Consider the following 20,531-nt stretch of genomic DNA (forward strand, 5'->3'; position numbering starts at 1 on the left):
CTTATTTCTTCAAACTTAGAAGCTCCAACTGTTTAATAGCACTGTGTTAGGTCTCCAGACTTTGTCAATAAGAATATACAATTTGGGGGAAGTATGCTCACTCATTCCCAAATAGTCATTTTCAGTGAATATATGCCTTTCTTCTTAATGCTGTAGTCCAAAAATTCTTCGCAAGGTCAAAGCCATGGGAATGGCATATTCAGCCTCGTGAACAAAGGCTGAAACTCGGTCATCCTGACTCTAAAAAAATGACAAACTATTTCCTTAGGATTCCCTATGAATAGTTCCTAAAATGTGTAATCTGTTAAAAGTTCCACAAGCAATGCAAGATACAGTTTCTGTTAAAACTTAGAACAGGATTAATCTATCATATGTAGGACAAGGGAAGCACTGGAGCATTTCTAATCCTATATATGTTCTTTTGAGGGGTACTCTTTTTTTTTTTCAGGTGAGCTGCAGGAGCATTATCACAATTGGATTTTAGCTCATGTTGGGTTGGACATACATATTCTTTAGAGCCTGTTTCTTTCTAATTATTTTTTGATTATCAGTAGCAGTGAACCTTTGATATTCTAAATATTTTTATGGCAGATTTAGATACCAATAATCTATACACCTCACTGCAATACTGACATGCCCTTATGGCTGTTGCAGTTAGGAACCATCCTTAATATTACAAATGCAATCATGTTAAGGAAAATATAGAAGACCCATTTTTATGCATTGTTCAGTGACTAAATAATAGTTTGCATATGTTTTAAAGTTAAACTCTCATTCACCACAAATTTCCACAAAACTACAAGGCTGGATGATGTCAAACTAGCTGTTCTCCATTTTAAATGGCTGCCATTGCAGATAGCCATCTCTAATCAAGATTGCAGCTAGGTTTCTGTACTGGCTACAATTCAACAACACAATTGCAGCAATATATTCTTTGTTGTAATTTTATCATCTAATCATGTTTTCACGTATATAATTTATTCTTACGTTTTATTGTTCGCTAGGATTTAAGGATTGTCATCAGTTAGATACAAAATCAAAGAGGATCAGAGGCTTCCAGGATACAACTACAGAGCATTCGGCAACAGTTAATTTGACTCATAATGTGGGCTCATTTCATACATAGAAAGGCAATTTCTGCTCCTCTCTAAAGTTAAAATTTGGATTTTGGTCATAATGTGATATGTGTTTTGTTCCATAATTTGTATGAAATTTTATAGATGCTGGATTATCTAGCTAAAATATTGCATACCTATACATTTTTCTAATTTAAAAAAAAATATATTTGTAAGCCTTTCAAAACAAATAATTTATATAAAACCATTGTGTAAAAGATCTAAAATATTTAATAGAAATGTTAGCTGTTGTATAATTGTTCAAACAGCTATTATGCTGATATCTAGGTTTCATGCTTTCTTCCTATCGGGGGACACTACTACCATGGGGAGGTGTAGCTAGTGCAGGAGGTGGGATTTAGAAATTTACTAGGAACCCACTGAATTTCTTCCTTTCTAAAGCCCATCAGCAATATACCCCAATCAAGACTTAGAGCTCAAGGAGCCAGAGTATAAACTTTCAATATTTCTCAGGGCAAGTTGTCTTGAGCCAATGGTCTGTGTTGGATCAATCCTGATTTAAGTGCAGTATCGTGTAGGTCTCTTTTCCTGCTAATCCAGAATGATAGGTCTCAACTGCATACAAATCCTTCCTTATGGTTAAAGGTGGTGAAATATATTCACATCCTCCAGGAACAGTATGCTTCCTTTTTTGTAAAGGTCTGAATTCTTGCAGAAATCAAGACTTTGCTTCATTTTTCTTAGTTGTTTTTGTGGAAGATCTACTGTGTGGAACTTTGAGATTTTCAGGCAACAGATGCACTTTATAATGTGCAGAAGAGGTTGGCTTGAAACTAAACAGCCCATTACTATTTGGATTAGATGTGTTGTTCATCAGTCCTGCATCTGTTCTGGCATTCTGACTCCAGGACATATTTGCTCATAATATAAAATCGGTGAGTGCTCAGCTACTGCACCAGTTCTATAATCCAATGGTAGCAGTGTCCCCAACAGGATCAGATAAATGAATTCAACAGTACAATAAATACTGTTTTTGGTGTTTTATGCAATGTATCTTAGGTCACCGCAATGTCAGGAAGCAGAATAAATGTCATTAATATGGAGACAAAGCTTTAACAGATCTGCAATAGCCAACTGTGGCAAAAAAAAAAAAAAGTTACAAGAAAAAAAATAAAGGGACAACTAGATTTAATAAATTAATATACATTTTCTGTGTAAGATTTACAATTAAGATATTCACAGGATGCTTCATTAGATGCCCACTTCCCCCTCTGCACATATCTGACCATAACATTCATGAATACAAAGACAATATGGTGCCGATAACAGCAAGTCAATGTATTTGAGCAGGTTCTGACCAGTGTGAATTCTGAAGATGTAACTGTATGTACAGACTGTGCATGTGAACTGCCAAAAACAGAGAACTGTGCTGTAGGACAATAACATTAGTAAATGTCTTTGAAAGGCATGGCATTTCAGGAGTCTCTGAAGGTAATTGAGTCCTTGTCCTTTTTTTTTCCTTTTAGTCATGTGCCAGTTGAGAAGAGTGTGCTGAAGATATATTGGATTTGGCCAATTTTCGTTCATAATTTACTAAGCGTTGACCGACAAGGTATCTGAGAATGAAGAGAAAAACAGAAAGCGTGGTGAAATGTAGCACATTGACAATTACTGTATATGAAAAAAGAATGTACTACATAACATTAATTTATATTAGAAACCCCAAATATGTAGTTTTATTCGTTTACGCTTACAGCCAGTCATTCTAATAAATGAAAGTGTTAAACAACAAAAACAATTCCCCACATTAAAATACAGTTTAAAATGCTTGCCATCAAACGACTTGATAAATACAGTACAAAACTATTCTCACTTGTCATTCTTTATGTGTTCATAAAGGCGCTTAAACTGCCGGATCTGGAAAGATAGTATTCCTATCAATATCACCACCATTAGCAAAAAAGGATAAATACGACGCTGAACTAGATTCTGCATTTCAGGAGTGACACCTGCAAGGTAGAATTCAAAACAATTTAGTATACAACAATAATTGAATGATACTTTGAGAAATTATTGAAAGATGACCACATTTAATGGTTACTCTGTAATATATTAGGAATGCAGTCCATACATCTAGATTTTGAAACTGCAGGACAATGTATGAACGGAAATGTAGTGTTCATGATCTGTAACCTCAATAATGTCTTTGTATAGGAACTCTGCATTCTTCACAGGAAATAACTATGCCTATTTTTAGACTCTAGATAAAAACTGTCAGGGGCAATACACCGAACAAATTTGCAATCTCAACTTTACATCACTGGGAATAAGAAAATGTTGCAAGAAACACTAATCTGTAAACAGGAGATATATATTGTATATTATGTCACAGATTGAAATTGAGGGATAGATCAAATAAAGCAATAATTTCCGTTAATGTCCATTTCAACTCATTTCAAGCTTTCCTTTATGAAAACAATGTGTAAACTGTGCAATTGTGTTGATTTCATTAACATATTATTATACTCTTTTATATTTGTTATAATTTTAGAGGCATGTATACACATGGGTGGCAAACAAAGCACAAATGAGTAACATACCAATTAATGGTACAATTCCTGCAGAAATAATGCATGGTATGCACAGCGACAGCAAAAGTACAGAGATGACTGGAGCAGCTAGTTTGCGTATTATAAAATGTAGATCAATATTGCGTATTCCATTTGCATAAACCTATAAAAAAAAAATAATAGTGAATAACACAAATGTTCACAGTCAAAGTATAGTAACCAAACAAAAACTATATATAGTGAATTATGTTGCAATATATGTCAATTTGATGTTTTGTTGTTGCTATTTTAACTAAGTATGTAGTTTTTGTGGTAATGAATTGCAAAACTTAAATATAGCTTTTAATATACACTTTGGACAAGCTTTTTCTCAATCAATCCTACCCCAAGTATAGCAAAGAGTGGGATTTATAGAGGCCTCTCTCTGGAGCACTGATGAACAATATTAATTCAAGAGAGTACCGTTACTAAGAACACGAATATTTCAAGATGAAGGTGTGTTTCAGAAAAAGGTCAGAAGGAGGTCTTTTGTCTCCCTACTTAAATTTTAAAATTTGTCCATCAATTTACCAACATCAATAGAAGCTCACCTACAGAAGATTAATCCTAAAAGAGAACTTATTTTCTAAAGAATAATTAGTTCAGTATATTATATTACTATAGACTAGAGCAGAGGTACCCAAAAGTGGTTCTCAAGGCTCCACAACAGTTCAGGTTTTAGAGATATCCATGGTTGAGCATAGATGGTTAATTCAAATTGACTGAGGTACTAATTAAAACCCGCAACTAATTAAGCCATGGATATCTCTAAAACCTGAACTGTTGGGGAGCCTTGAGGACTGCGTTTGGGAACCTCTGGACTAGAGAGATGAGCGGTTTGGTTTTACTTTGTTATGTTCGGATGTCAAAACAGACATCTTAGTGGCTGATCCGACTCTCAAGTGTTTTGGATAGCCAATAAGAATAAACTAAACTTGCACTAATTTGGCAAAAAGAACAGAGTCAAAACCGAACCGCTCACCTCTACTACAGGCATGAGTTAAGGTAGTTGTGGACAACATTTTTCTAGGTTGTACCTTCTATAAGATGTATACTGTATCTGAATGTTGACAGGCACTATTGGTGTACATATCAGACATTTGCATTCTGTATTGACTTTTTTTCAGCAACACATACTTTTATTATTAGGCTGTTCAATGCACTATGAATGATGCATTAATACAAACATTTAAAAAAAAAAAAAAAATTATATATATATTTGTGCCCATTTTGGCATATCAACAACAAATTTTCTATCAATGTTTTACTTACTTGTTCAATTACAGTTTTCAACCACCACTGAGGACCCATCAGAGTTATAGCAGCAATTATTTTGGCATGTAAAACTCCAAGAGCCCAGTCCTGCAAAAAAAAAAAAAAAAAAAACACACTTTAATGACTATTTATGCTTTCAAACCAATAGCATTCTTTCAACAATTATTTAAAGAGAAAGTTACAAAAAGCATTAGGTTTTGGAGCAAACATGATTTATAATGGTACATTAGAACTTCTCTACATTAGTTAATTTTTTGTTTTAAGTAGCTTTAATTCATTTAATAACACCTCACCTCAACCTTTGTGATTTTCAGTAAAAAAAAATTCTCTAAATTAAACAAATGTTTTTAAACTTTTTAGATTCATTCTAATTTTTACATATCATGATTAAAACTTAGAAACCTACACTAATTTACAATAGTTTTTATTTCTTTAAATTACTGTGGTGTGAATGGCATTTTGTTTTTGGATGTTAGTTTTGATATAGAATTAACCATTTGCCTGGCATGGTTGTATCAGATACTGCCAGCGGCTACTGGAAGCTGATCTTCCGGGAGCCGCCGGGATCAGCCTACCAGGCTGGCTCCTCCATTGCAACCTTTCCCTAGCCTACTCCTGCTAGCAGGGCTACAAGAGGGGGACAAACCTAAAAGTCAGTCTTCCAGCAGCCCGACTTGTAGGAGCTCAGTGCAGCCGCAGGTAGCTCTTTTCGGCCACTCACACTGATTGGCGATCTTAATAGGATCGTCCCCAGGCTGCAGCGGGCTCCCCTCTACAGCACAGCCATGCCCCCCCCCCCCCCACTGAGATGGGCAATACAGATCTGAATGTTCTTCTTGCTCAAGTCCTGCAAGAAGTAGCTTTAAACAGTAAATAACATACAACAAAAACACCAATGCTAACACATACATGTGTATTTATATACCTACACAGAGTAAAGGTTTTTTTATTTTAAACTATATAAAAACTATATAATTTTTTTTAAAAAACAAACAAACATTCTCCCAAAACTTTCCCAAAATAGATGGTCTATTTTTTTTTTTTTTCTGCAAATTACATAGACTTCATTCAGTATAATTTTATCATATCATATCAAATCAGCAGGTTTAATTATCTGTTATTTACATAATTTGATCATTTGGGGACATATTTATAAAAAATATTAGTTAAGTGATTAAATTAATCCTTTCATGCATAGATGCCACTACAGTAGACAGCCGTTTATCAGTCATTATCTTCAATAAAAATATTTTTACATCACTAGTGCAGGTATCCTCTTCATTGTACATCTACCAATCATAGAAGGTATGCCACCTAATGGCAGCTTTTAATTCCTACAAAAACAATAAGGTCAAAATAAAATGGCTGAGAAAAGTTTACCAGCACGAGCACTTCAGTGATTTCTGTAAAATATTTTTACTTAAATTTAGCAGAGCAGGTAAAAAAAATAAATTCAAGGAAAGCAATATTTAGGGCATAATACTGTAGATGTTTTAATCAAATACTCAATTTATTATTTTCACAGCTGACGTAAAATTATATGTCCACTTCAGTGGACGTCGGCAATACAAAGATACTGCGAGCAAGGCTTATCATGGTATATAGGTGTAACCTTCATATTGTCCTCATATAATAGCTATATCTGCATACCACAGCTTTGACAGCAGATAGATAACATATAATGATGTATATAAGGCTAACTTTTTAAAATTGTAAATTATTCAATTATCATTAGTAGCAGCTCTGGTAATAGTGGTGAATGCTTTAGTAGTATTGTTTTTATTTACTCCAGACATCAGGAGCATCTAGCAACAGGGTTAGGGACAGACTAGTAGAAGAGATTCCATCAAATTCCAGTGGTACCGACACTGACTGTGATGATGGTGAATGGCAGCCAGACCTGAAGAGAGAAGGAGCAGGGAGCTTTAGTAGCTGCAGTGAAAGTGGTAGTGAAACAAACGATGAATATGATGATGAAATACTTCAGGTAGCAAAAGGAAAACAGAAACACAGTAAATTGTGGAAAACCAAAAAGACAGTGATTTTGAAGGTGTCTTGTCCACATTTTTAGGACAGCACGAAGTGAATGCTGATGGTACAGAACCCATACACTTCTTTATGCACCTATTTTCTGTTACCCCGACTGACTAAAGTGTCCACAACACAAATTTGTACACACTCCAGAAAGGGAAAGAATATCTGTCACTGACAAGTCATGAATTGAAATGTTTTCTTTGGAAAAAATATGGTATATGTCCAATCTCAGATATCCCAGATCCAGAATATATTTGTCTGCAAATGAAGGGACTCGTCTTAACTGGATTGCAAATGCAATGTCTGTAAAAAGATTTGTAGAGCTTCTCAGTTTACTTCACTTTGTAGACAATTATTCTCAACAGCAACGAAACAAAGACAAACCTGTCAAAGTTCAGCCTGTGTTAGACAAACTGAAGGCATCCTTTAGTGGAGCAGTTGATCCTGATGAGTTTCAGTTTGTTGATGAGCAATTCATTCCGTCTCAAGGGCCATCAGTCCATCAAGTAGTGCATTCCCAAGAAACCCAAGCCATGGGGTTTGAAGGTGTGGGTGAGAGCAGGAATATCTGGGTACATGTATAGATTGAGATGTATTGTACATACCAGGGAACAAGTGGAGACAGGGCTGAAGTTAGTGCACTGGGTATGTGTGCTGGCATGGTTCTTGGCTTGTGTGATGACATCCAAAACAAAAATCAAAAGGTCTTTTTTTGATAACTTGTTTTGTACCTTTACTCTCCTCCAGAAGTTACGCAACTAGGGCATCTATGCAACAGAGACATGTATAGCTAACAGGCTCATGGGAACACAATCAAAGTTGAAGAGTAAGAAACAGCTGAAGGTAGAAGGAAGAGGCGCATTATCAGTTGTTACCAATGGTGAAAACATAACCAATACATAAATGAATAGACAGTTCATTGATTCATGTTGTATCACCCTGTGCAGGCATGCAGCCACAAGATTCTGCCCAGAGGTGGAGCAAGAAAGAAAAGAAGTGATCCACATGCCTCAAACATTTGTTATTAAACTTTATAACACGAACATTGGGGGGGAAAGTTGTGGATCTCATGGATCAGTGTGTGGCGATGTACCCACACAGACGCAAAAACAAGACATGGTATGTTATGGTGTTCTTTTACTTTCTTGATGTGACTTGTGTAAACACATGGCTGCTGTATCGAATGTATGGATTCAATGACAAAAATCAGTTGGATTTCAAAGCATCTTTTGTTTGAGAATTGATCAACCCTGACTCTATAGAGCAACGTCGAAAGAGTATGACCAAGCAAGACACCATTTCTGTTTAAGCGCAGAGCAGTGTCAAAGGCACTCCACTGAAATCAGGTTTAGTGATGGGAAATCAAAAGCTTTTGGCTGCAAAACATGTTAAAAGGTGCCACGATGTAGCTTGTACACGTAAAACTAAGTACATCTGCATGCAGTGGCTTGAGCCTTAGAAGCCAGGGTGCTTCTGTAACTTTCACATGAAGTGTTAAAATCAGTCAAATTTGTTCATGAAAAAGGTAAAACTTTCTAGATAAGAAGCAAGCTCAAAAGTAAATGACAATATTTGTGTTCTAAATACTGAGATTTTTACTTCTGGATAACTATAGCCATAAATCAGCATAAAAAATGCATGGTTTCAACTTAAGAGGTTTTTTTTGTTATGGAGAAAATAAATACAGTAAGCTACTTGATCAGAACAAATTGCAAAAAAATAAAAAATACAAATGTCTGGTATGGTTTCAAAGTTAAATGAAAAAAAGTACTTTCACGGTTAAAATACTGCACCACAATAAATAGAGCAATTTTTTATGTTGATGATGCATGATGTCCACTCAAATGGACAAGTGTATACCTTCTTTAGTTTTACAATTTAAATAAAGCAAACATTTTTTGTATTTTTAAAAGCCCTGAAGACTAATAAGAAAAAAAAAAATATTTTACAATGTGATAATAGTGTTATAGTACTGACTGGGTAGCATTAGAGGAAATATTTAATTTATATACTGTACTCATGGTTTGGATTTACAAAGTATTATGTGATCAGTGATAATAAAGTGTTTATTTTTTCATTTAAATATTTGATTCAAGCACTTAAATAATTATCTTTAATAAGTGGTGGAATTCTTGCTTTCAATGTGTGAACAGGTACACTTTAAGAAAATGAAGCAGGTAGTTTTCTTAATGCATCAGTTCTAGTATAGCAATATTTTCAATATATTAAAATAGGTTATTGCACTGGTTACTAGTATGTTTGCTATATCTCTATCTAAAACAAGTGATATAGCATGCATAAATAGAGTTTTATTTTACATGTATTTTTGAAAATTGATTGTTAAATGAATATACATATGACTTTAGATGAAATTACGTCTTGGGTGCAATCCTTGATATAAATATAATTGTCATTGCAGCAATTTAAGCAGATAAGGTGCACTGATACTTTGCAAGTAGTTTGTTAATGAATTACTTATGAAAAGTTAATGGTCAATAGTAGATTTGGTTCTATAATAAAAACTCTCAATGCTAGGGAAAATATAGAGAAATAGCACTTCCTTTTACACTATTTATAAAGATTATAATAAATCATACACTCATTACTCATATAAAGACGGGAGTCAAATCAATAAGCTAAGCTCCAAGCGTTTCCTATGGAAGTGTTCATGTAACTCTCCAGGCACAGTACAAGAAATAAGAGATGCCACTAGGGCAGCAACAAAGGTGCATGGACTTGCACTCTCGTGTTGGCGACACTGCTCACACACCCCTATTTACGCCCTTGTGGGTAACTAGCACAGAGAGGACCTAAAAAATGCTATTTATTTGGCTATAACTGAATTTGGCCATCTACAAGCCAATAAATTGGCACAATCTGAAAATAGAAAAACACTTTTACATTGGTGGTGTACCATCTGCGTAATACCCATATGAATAACATTCCAAACTATTTTTAAAATAGACAATCTATAATGTGTAATGATATTCATATACATATTTGTGCTGCCCAACAGTATATTTTGCCTCAGGCATATATGCTTTGCTGATTTGACCACACACAGGTTTATTAATGTTTTTCAGCAATATATATCAATTGTGTTTTAGTAAATGAAGTCCATATATGTACCATCTAGCAGACTGTAGGCCATATTCAATTAGATACGAAAAGCCAGTATCCGCTGAAAAGTATCGCCAATCCCGGCTTTACGTGTGGTTGGAACTTCTCTCCAAATTCAATTCCAGACGGTTTTCGCGTACGCAGAAAGTCAATGCAATGTAATAGGCGAAAAAGATTCGCCTAAGAATAGCAGGAGAAAAGAAGTGCAACATTTTTATTTTGGGGTGCAAAGTTGGGGAAACCACTCAGAACCCTTGGGACAGCCCCCCAAAGGACAACTATGCCAAAAAATCTGGGGCAAAATAGCCACCTTAGGGGTCTGCAAGGATGGGTCAGGTGTTTTTAGAATTGCCGATGCGTTTTTCAAGTTTTTTTGAAACATCACTTTAGAGACTTTAAAACATGCTAGCACCCATTTTCAAGTACCACAAATTTGACTGGACTACTTATTTTCACCAAAAAATACTGATTAATGCCATTCTTCACCACTTTAACAAGAACACTAACAAGGATTTTAAATAACTTCAGTACCCCAAATACTTTTATTATGGCTTTTGGAACACTACTACAGTGATCCCCAATGTTAGTTCATCTTTTTGGGGCGTTCAGCCTGATTTCCCCTATTCTGACAGTACTTTCCGCCTGTTTTACATTCGCCACTTGCCGTTTTCGCCTTGTTTGTAATTGAATACAACGAATAGCGGGGACGCACACGATAAGTTTACGCGTTCAAAACACACGATGTAGGTGAAAAGTCCAGCAGGCGGAACTTTTTCACGGACGCAAAACTAATTGAATATCGCCCTGTGTGTGAATAATTAAAGACTCAAGAGAATGTGAGGGAATCATGATGTAGAAAACGGGATGCAGTCAAAAAACCTACTATTGGGATGCCGTCTATTGAAATCCTGGCGCCGAAATCCAGAACTGCAAACAGAAGACCGGCGCCGGGATCCCAACAGCCGGCAACCCGATCATAAGTACAGCGGTGGCTCTTAGCAGTTACCTGCGGGGGAGGGCTTAGGAACTAACGGGGGAGGGTTAGGTTTAGGCACTAATCAGGAGGGTTAGGGTGCGGAGTAGGGAGGTTTAGGGTAGAGAAAAGGAGAGTTAGGGGGTGAAGGATAGCATACCCCTGTCGGAAAACTCAGGATCGGGATGCCGCTATCGGTCTTTAGACAGCCGTCATCCCGACTGCCTGGGATTCCATAGCCAACCCCTAGAAAACACCTACTAACAGGGCACATAGTAGAAGCTACGTCTGTTCGCTACTTTTGATCACATGGAAACATTTAATCAGATTTTTCATTCTGCTTGTTTCCCTGACAGCAGGGTATCTGCAAAATATCCATCAGCAAAAAAATTACAAATCACTAGGGAAACCATTGTATTAAGTATGCTGGTATTGTATTTTCGCGTGCAGATTATGATTGGTTAAAATTTACATATAGACCTGAAACATATTTGACTTGCTGAATATCTTATACACGTTGTACAGCTTAATTATGTTCCCATTGTATGAACAACGTTTTTCAGCTCCATTATATATGTTTGACGCGTGTGAGGATTTAACAGTCTTACATACATGATTAATTTCCCGCTGAACTTTTTGAGTCCTCTTATTTGCGTCATAGCCTATTATTCTTTTGTGAATATAGGCATTGGAGATCTATGTTAAATGATATACGATACATAGATTTTGACAGTGGCGACAGTATAGGATCAGAATTATTTTAATCACGTTTTTAATTCTTTTCACCATTTGTTTTATTTAAAATATTTTGTTATATAGTATATTAAAAGTTTAAGATTTTATTATTATATTATTAAAATAAGCAAAAATAGTTAATCTCCTACAAGCTCTAGCAGTGACTATCCCTCGTGGGTGGTTTGCAGACCTACACTAGGGATTAAAATAATTTGTGTGGGGTGGGAGATCATCTCGGTTTAAACATGATGTCCTCTTTAGACGATGTCACCTTGGTGGACTTCAGCTCCCTCATATTCACACATACTAATGGGGTGGTTATGCTAAACAATGAGTGTTCATTGAAGGCTCTGTTTTTACAGTCTCCTATATCCTTTCTGCCCTGGCTCTCTTGTCTGCCTAACATATCTCACCCGACCGTGAGCCCTACACAAGCCATTTGGAAGTGATTTATAAGATTAGACTATCTCCTCTCTCTCCCTACCCCCCCTCTGACTATGATATTTGCAAATCAGCTTTTCCCCTCTGGTGTTTCCAAAACGGCCTCTAAACTTTGGTCTCAAGAAGATATTGAAGATATTTTATGGGTAGGACAGTTGCATTCATTTAGTAATATCCAGATCAAACTGCATTTACCCAACTCTGAATTTGGCGATACCTCACTATGAAACATTTTCTCAAAACAAATGATCTCTTATGAGTGGGAACTCGAAGCTTAAAGCCCTTTCAGCAGCTGACTGTCTCCTACTTATCCCACCCAAGTTTGTCAAACATTTATAGAGTTAAAGGCCACTTTTCCACCTTTCAGAAATGTACTGGTCTCAATTCAGATTTTTAAATAAAGTGGTTTCTAAAATGAAACACATACAAAAGGTTTGTTCTCCCCCCCCTTCTTCTAGAAAAGATGAACAAAACAAGTAACTGTTCCATCTAATGCGGTTTAATAAGGATGGCAGGAATATGCTAAAATATGTATTTGTACCATTTTTAATTATTATTAAGTGTTGAACGCTGCTCTACATCAATGGCAATAAATAGGGATGCTGGAATATGTTAATTATAAGGATTGACAATGAATGTGAGTTTGGTAATATTTTGCAAGCTTTAAATGTATTTATTGGAAATTGTTTTGTTAATTTTTTTATGCTGTTTGAATTGTATTTAGTAAAAATACTGGGTAATTATTATGCAATATCAGGAACACGTATATAGTATAAGTGTTGGCAATGTGTACACTGGATGTTTGAAAATACAAGTATGACCACCTGACCACATTCAACTGTGCCTTACCAAAGAACCATTAGGGTAGACACGCGTCAGCAGCAGCAGATGAAGATAGTCATTTATTGTGGAAACTAGTATTCCTACTATACCACTACCGGACAGCGGAAGAAAGGAGGCGGGTGTCGGAACCCAGGTCCCGGGCTAATAACTTGTCAAACTTTTTCATCATAAAACACTCATTGTTTCCAAAGTCGGGTATGCAGATTTATTTAATAACAGTTTCTTATATAGCACAGCATATTCTGTTGCGCTTTGCACCTGCTTACAGTGACAGCTGTAGTCCTGCTTTTTAAGACTGCTCTTGTTTTTTAAGACATGATATATATTGCAGCTGTGCACTTGTTTTAAGAACATGTAAATGAAAAGTGTGGCTAGGCACTTAATTTTTTTTAATAAATACATTTTAAGAGCATGTTCCGTGCTGTCAGTAGAAGAGTACTTCCTGATAAGTGAAATCTACTTTTATTAAGACAAAAGGATTTGCTTTATAGACAAGGATGGATGTATGCACTGAATCTGTATACGAAGCACAACGGACCTTGGTGTGAAAAAAAAAAAAAACCAGCAGCAGCTGCATTGTAGCACTCGTATACACATTCAGACTGTTATACTAAAAAAAACCTTAAGTTTTAAATACAAGACATAATTGTGTGAAATGAAAATGCTTTGCTCGCACTGTGAAGTGCATCTGATTTTTCCTGTATATTGAATAATACACCTGTACGAACTGCTTATCTTAAAATATTGTGTTTTATGTTAATATTTTGCTAAATCCATTATTAAAAGTTTATTAGGGAAAATAATCACTGTTAACAAATACATAACTAACCATTTCAACTTACCTGCCATGGGTAAAAAAGTGGAGTTTGATCCAAAGGTACCCGCAGAGGTGCAACGATTACTAATTCAAATAAAAGCCCAAGTAGAAGAGGAATAGCACCAGCCAAGAGAAGGGCAACGATCAGCGTCTTCAAGATCTAATTTGAAAATATGCATGTTAAAGTGTCTTTTTCTTTAAATAAACATGGTTACGGCAGAGTTTCCCATACTCAACTATTACAGTACAGGTTTTAATGATATCCATTCTTGAACACACGTGACTTAAGTACCTCAGTCAATTTGATTTAACCATCTGGACTCAAGCATGGATACCCTTAAAACCTGGACTGTGATGGCAGAGTTTGGGAAACTCTGTGTTATGGTATAAACCAAATGGTCATGTGATACTTTATTATACAGGTTGAGTCTCCCATACCCAAATATTCCGAAATACGGAATATTCCGAAATACAGAATAATTTTGGCATGACTGAGATAACGAAACCTTTGATTTTTAATGGTTCAATGCACACAAATTTTGTTTAAGGCACAAATTATTAAAAATATTGTATAAAATTACCTCCAGGCTGTGTATATAAGATGTGTATGACATATAAATTAATTTCATTTCTGAACACAAACTTTGCTTGAGCCACAAAATTATTGAAAATATTGTATAAAATGACCTGCAGGCTGTGTGTATAAGGTGTATATAACACATAAATGCATTCTGTGTGTATATTGGGGTCCAATTCCCAAGATATTTCATTATGATATGCAAATATTTCAAAATACGGAATATTCCGTTATCCAAAATGCCCCTGGTCCCAAGCATTTTGGATATGGGAGACTCAACCTATATAATGAACTCAGTGGATGTTTAAAGTGTGTACTATATACCAGACCAATATGAGTGGCCACGTCATGCCACCCGACATGTATAGTTATGTTTAATCTGCAACTTTGTTCACATTTTATACCAATTCCTTTGCGACTAAAGTACTAATTAGCATCCTTAAGTACACTCTCAGCAACTTTCTATGTGGACTATGATGCAACTAACATGCAAAGTTAAAAAAAAGTACACATTGTTATCTGTGGCCGTGATTACACCAAGAGTGTCACGCCATATGGTGCAAAAATGCTAGGTGAATGAGTTCACATCTGTAAGTGCCAGTAGGACGCTTGGATAAGAAGCAACATAAGGCCAATGTTGTTTTTATAGTCCTTGTGGTAACAGCACTGCCAGTAAACTATTGAATGCTGGTTGTAAACATATCAGTCACATGCTTAGCACCAACCATAGCCTATTGCTTATGTCTATATGCTGCTTGTATCAATATTTTGTCTTGGTTAAGCAGCATTTAACCACTTTAGTGACATGGTCGCAATTTTCAAACAACACCAGGCACTTTATCTGATCTGGTCGCAAAATTTCGACCAGTCAGATAAACAGTGAGGGCGGCTGCAGGAAGAGAATCTATAGGGATACTAAATAGTAGCCATGGTGATATAAACATAAACAAGATATACACATCGGTGGAATATCCGAACCTCATTTACATATTTGCTACTAAATATATATGATCAGACCACATTACCATGATTAAAAGTAATTCAAATACAGAAGAAAAAAATTAAATATACATAAAAAAATTAAATATGCATATATATATATATATATATATATATATATATATATATATATATATATATAAAAATATTTATAAAAACATAAAAAACATTTAATAAAAAACATAATTAAAGAAACCATTTAACTTCCAAATCATGATTCAGACCTGCGGGCTTCAAAGTATTCAAATTGTATATACATCTCATTTCTGTTTGGGCTAAACGTAAATCCCTATTGTTTGATCTCCAGTTCTCTTTAATAATCGAGATACCACAGAATCGTTGAATACTCTTGGGTGAACTATTATGTTGGCTTTTAAAATGAGCTGAAAAAGGATGACCTTCCAAACTTTTTGCAATATTTCTTACGTGTTCTGCCCATCTCGTTTTTAATGCCCTTTTAGTTTTACCTACATAAACTAAATTGCAAGAACACTCAATAGCGTATATAGCATAACGTGTATGACACGTAATAAAATCAGTGATTTTATGGTTTCTACCTTGTGTTTTACATTCAGTAACTCTAGATAAACTACTAGGACAAGCCTTCTAAAGCTTACAGTCACCACATCTATAGAAACCCTTATTTCTCGGGAGAAACCTTTTACCATCCATAGGTAAAGCACTAGATACCAAAGAATCCTTAATAGTCGGTGCTTGTCTGTATATAAATTTAGGTTTATTAGTAAGAATTTTCCCAAGGGCTTCATCCTTTAAGAGAATATTCCAGTTCTTTTTAATAATACTTTCTATATTTTTATATTGCCTATTGAAAGTAGTACAGAAAGACATAGTAAACTTGTTCTCTACACGTTCCTTCTTCTTTTCCCCTAAAAGGACTCCCCTATCCATGACTGCAACCAGTGCCTGTTATCACCATCCATCCGGTACGGAGGTTTTACCCCCTATCTTTTTAATTGTTTGTTTATTAAATGTAGTTTTAAATACTACACCATGTGAAGTTTTCTTTTTTTCTCTGAGAGATACTGCTCTTAATGGAAGATAAAGAAACCTTTAGGAGATTCATTACAGTTATTCTCAAGTAAGAACCAATGTGAGCATCTTGCTATTCTATCTGTGTGATGGTTAAAGAAACCTTGATGGGATTCAAGGGAATCGTATGAGAGATCGGATCTGATACAAATTGCCCGTGTATGGGCACCTTTACGGCTGTGGCCTGCAGCATCACTGCTGCAGCAGCACCTTAGGATCACTCTTTACAGCATGTTGCGAACCTGTTGGCCTTGAGCCTGCTACTGCATCGTTATAGAGGAGGGTGCCTGTGATCCTCCCCTGACCATATTTCCTAAAACACTTTATCTCTGTGAGAGAGCTTGGAACCAGGCTGGACCAAATCTATACAAGATTAATCCTTTCTGTCCCATTGGACACTCAGGGAAGTCTCTGGCAACAGCTGGGTATTAGAAAATTCTATTTCTTTGACCCCTTTTTATATATTTCAGTAGAGTGGCTTTGTGTTTCGGGATGTAGTGGGCAGGGGTTGGGAGGGTTAGGCTGCGGGAAAGGTGGGTTGGGGTGGGTTACTTACCTAATTCTGTCAGGATTCAGATGCTGCTGACGGTATGACCGCCGGCATCCCGACCACCAGGATCCTGTACCTAACCCTGTGTTTCTTATTATTTCCAATGCACAGCTGCAATCCAGTGCACATTAGAAATATCACCTTTAACTACTCTGTTGTGACTGTTTCCTGCGGAAAAGTTACATACTGGACACTGTGCTAGAACATTGAAGGCTCAGGGGGCTGCACTGTACCACTTTTTACCTTATTTCTTATTATCCATACACATTTCCAGGATACGCTCCCAGTCCCGTGACAGTCATGTGGATTGACCTTCTGACTTAGCCGCAGGGCTTGTGGTGCCAGGGACAGCACGTCCCCTGAAGGTCCCTCTCCGGGGACCCCTAGACACACTCCGGAAGGCCTTAAAGCTTCCCCTGCCTTGATCCTGAAAGGAATGAAACCTAGGGGATTTCATTTTTGGTGTAGTTACAGGAAGGTAAGGACTTGTAACCTGAGAAACAATTTTTGTTAATTCTGGACCAAACAAAGAACCTCTTTAAAGAAGCAATGCCTCTAAAGCATGCTTGGATTCCATGCCTGCCTTCCATGTTTTGAGCCACAGCGAACTCCTGGCGGAAATGGCTAAAGCTGAAATAAGAGACTGTACCTGAATAGTATCTATTAAAGTGTTTATATATGTGTTGTGGTAATAACAGTATTCCTAACCAATCTAGCAATAGGAGCATCCACCGTGGGTGGAATTTCCCAAAGCTTGGCAACCTCTTCCGAAAAAGGATAAAGACACTTAAATTTTTTCGGAATATGAAATTTGGAATCGGGTTTTAACCAGGCTTTTTTTTTCAAAATGTGAAAATTCTGGGAAAATATACATCTCTGTAATAGCTGTTTCTTGCAGATGCAAAGTCTCCCTGACCGCATCTATCAATATAGAAACTCCTGAATCATAATGGAAGTCACCCTCCTAGTGTTAGGTGTCTTCCCAGTCATAATCCAATTCCCCTTATTCCTGGGAAGAGGTTGTTAAAACCATTTTATTTAGGGAAGTTGCCATCTGAGCGAGACATCGTCCCATATTCTGGGCCCATCTGGGCTCTACCGGGGATCAGAGGAAAATAGGAGCTTGAGCACAGGGTATCAGATTTTCTGGAGAGTGAGGTAATTCACCTATGGCCTCAACCATAGATCTGGCCCAATCAGGCATCACCGGCTGTTCAGCCGAACCTCCTGGTAATGAAACCCCCTGTGAACAACCAGCACAGAGTGACCCTGAGTCCCAATCTTTTGACAATTTTTCTCACATTTTATACAAGTATAAAAAGTGACTATCCCTGTTTTTTTAGAACCCTTGTCTGGCTTATCCATACAGAATAAGAAAGACAAGTCTAACCAATACAGATAGCTACCTAAATTCCTACGAAAAAAGCACTTTTAAAAGGTGTAAGTTTTTTCCACCCTTATTTCGGAGTTCAAATTTCAATTGTGTTTCCTTATGGTGCAAGCCTTTTTACCCTACGGAAATGGGATTTTTTTTAAGAGCAACCCAAGTAACTGACTAACAATCATTCTTTACTAATTGGTTATATAAAGCTGTCTTATAAAGTATGAGAGATTAATACAGTTTCTAAAAGTACTAACTAAATGCCGGCATAAAAAGTTATCTGTGGCCACAGTTTGATACTAATATAGAAATTGACAATATTACAATTTTTTTGGAATACTGCGTGTTTATTATTAATGTATGTGTAATCTTGCACCATTTGTTTTTAATTCCTTGTCAAATGTATGGATTTATGAATATATCAATACTTTTAGCAAAGCCTAATTTTTATTAGGAGATAAAAATTGTTCAGAACAGGCAGTTTTATTTGAACTATTTTTCATTTGTTGACATATTTTGGTCAAAAATGTGTATTTCAGTGAGGCAGTGGTGTGCTGCTTTTCTGTGAGCAGTGTCTCTGAGAGAGATCTTAATGTTTACACTTGTGGAGTGATACAGCTGTGGCTTTGTGATGAGGTTCAGATAATAGTAGGAAGTAGATCAGGTGTTAGGTGTGCGGTCGTTGGGAAACAATGTACGGTCTTGTGATCTAGTGTGTCCAATCATGTTGGTTTACACACACACACACACACACACACACACACACACACACACACACACACACACACACACACACACACAATGAATCTGGCACTCATTAGTTTATAAAGTGTAATACATGCCAGGTTGCCTTCCAACACAGTCCAAATAGGAATGTGTAAAAGAACAATACTAAATGGCGGGACTTAAAAACATTGAAGCTACACACTCAAGGATCCATGATGAAAATGAAACGCTTACTGGAACATTGGAATTAAGGAGTGTGTAGCTTTCATTTATTAATCCCTGGAGAGCAGCCATTTAGATATAGAGAGATATATATATAATATATATATATATCTCTATATATCACCCAAAATAGCCGGCACACTCAACAAATTTGAATAGGTGCCTTCCTTGTGTATCTCACATACACCATATAATCCTCCAATCTTGCGGCGGCACTCCTAGGACTTTGAACATTGATAGAAAAAAAAAAAAAACTGCAGACACGCAGATCAATAATCCAACATTTCAATTCTTCTATGAATTTTCTGCAGGGATATAACTATATATAAAAATCGCTGCTCTCCAGGGATTAAGAAATGAAAGCTACACACTCCTTAGTTTTTTTTTTTTTCTATCAGTGTTTAAAGTCCTAGGAGTGCCGCCGCAAGATTGGAGGAATATATATTCCCCCCCCCCCCACCGATCAGAGTCAGGCTCGACTTTTCCCGCCTGACTCGGATCTGAAATCGAGGCAGAACGTCATCATCCCGCCTTCCGAGTCTCGCGGGTTTTGGATCCTATATAAGGCACCCGCGTCGGCGCCATTTTCTCACTCGGCTGTGGACAGTGAAAAGGGAGGGTGGGAGTTATGGCTGGCTGGGCTGTGTAGTGTAGTGCAGTGTAGTGTTGTGCTGTGCTGCTGTTGTCCAGAGGGGCTGTGTCCACTCCAAAGTCCTGTGCAGTGTCCCAGTCCTAAAGGGGTGCTGTAGTGTTGTCCAGGGGGTGCTCTGTCCATCAGAGGTGCTCCCCCCAAGTGCAAAAAAAAAAATATTTTTTTTTCTGTGTTTGTGAATTGTGTGCACTGTGGCTGCACGTGCATCAACAAAGAAGCAGCGCCAAGCGTGCGCCTGTGTCCCATAAGTAAAAGGCCGGCTGGCTTGTCCATTAAAGGGTGCTGTAACCCCCAAAGGGCACTCCAAACAAAATAAAAATATATATTTTTTTGTGTTTGTGAATTGTGTGCACAGTAGCCGCACGTGCATCAACAAAGTAGTGCCAAGCGTGCGCCTGTGTCCCATAAATAAAGGGCCGGCTGGATTGACCGCTAAAGGGTGCTGTAACCC

General features: G+C 36.8%; 1 protein-coding gene across 3 annotated transcripts in view; it reads right to left on the reverse strand.

The window, feature by feature from the left end:
- Positions 1-971: 971 nt before the first annotated feature.
- Positions 972-20,531, reverse strand: part of MARCHF6 (membrane associated ring-CH-type finger 6) — a 222,465-nt gene continuing 202,905 nt past the window's right edge. For all 3 annotated transcript variants that reach the window (XM_088442345.1, XM_088442346.1, XM_088442344.1), the window contains exons 22-26: positions 13,949-14,083; positions 4,958-5,047; positions 3,677-3,809; positions 2,950-3,085; positions 972-2,692 (exon numbers count right to left, since the gene is read on the reverse strand). In XM_088442345.1, coding sequence (XP_088298471.1) covers positions 2,599-2,692; positions 2,950-3,085; positions 3,677-3,809; positions 4,958-5,047; positions 13,949-14,083 — 588 coding nt within the window. In that variant the 3' untranslated portion in view covers positions 972-2,598. The remainder of the gene's footprint in view (positions 2,693-2,949; positions 3,086-3,676; positions 3,810-4,957; positions 5,048-13,948; positions 14,084-20,531) is intronic.

This window comes from Taudactylus pleione, unplaced genomic scaffold (genome assembly GCF_031769625.1).
Source record: "Taudactylus pleione unplaced genomic scaffold, aTauple2 ptg000309l, whole genome shotgun sequence".
NCBI classification, from domain to species: Eukaryota; Metazoa; Chordata; class Amphibia; order Anura; family Myobatrachidae; genus Taudactylus; species Taudactylus pleione.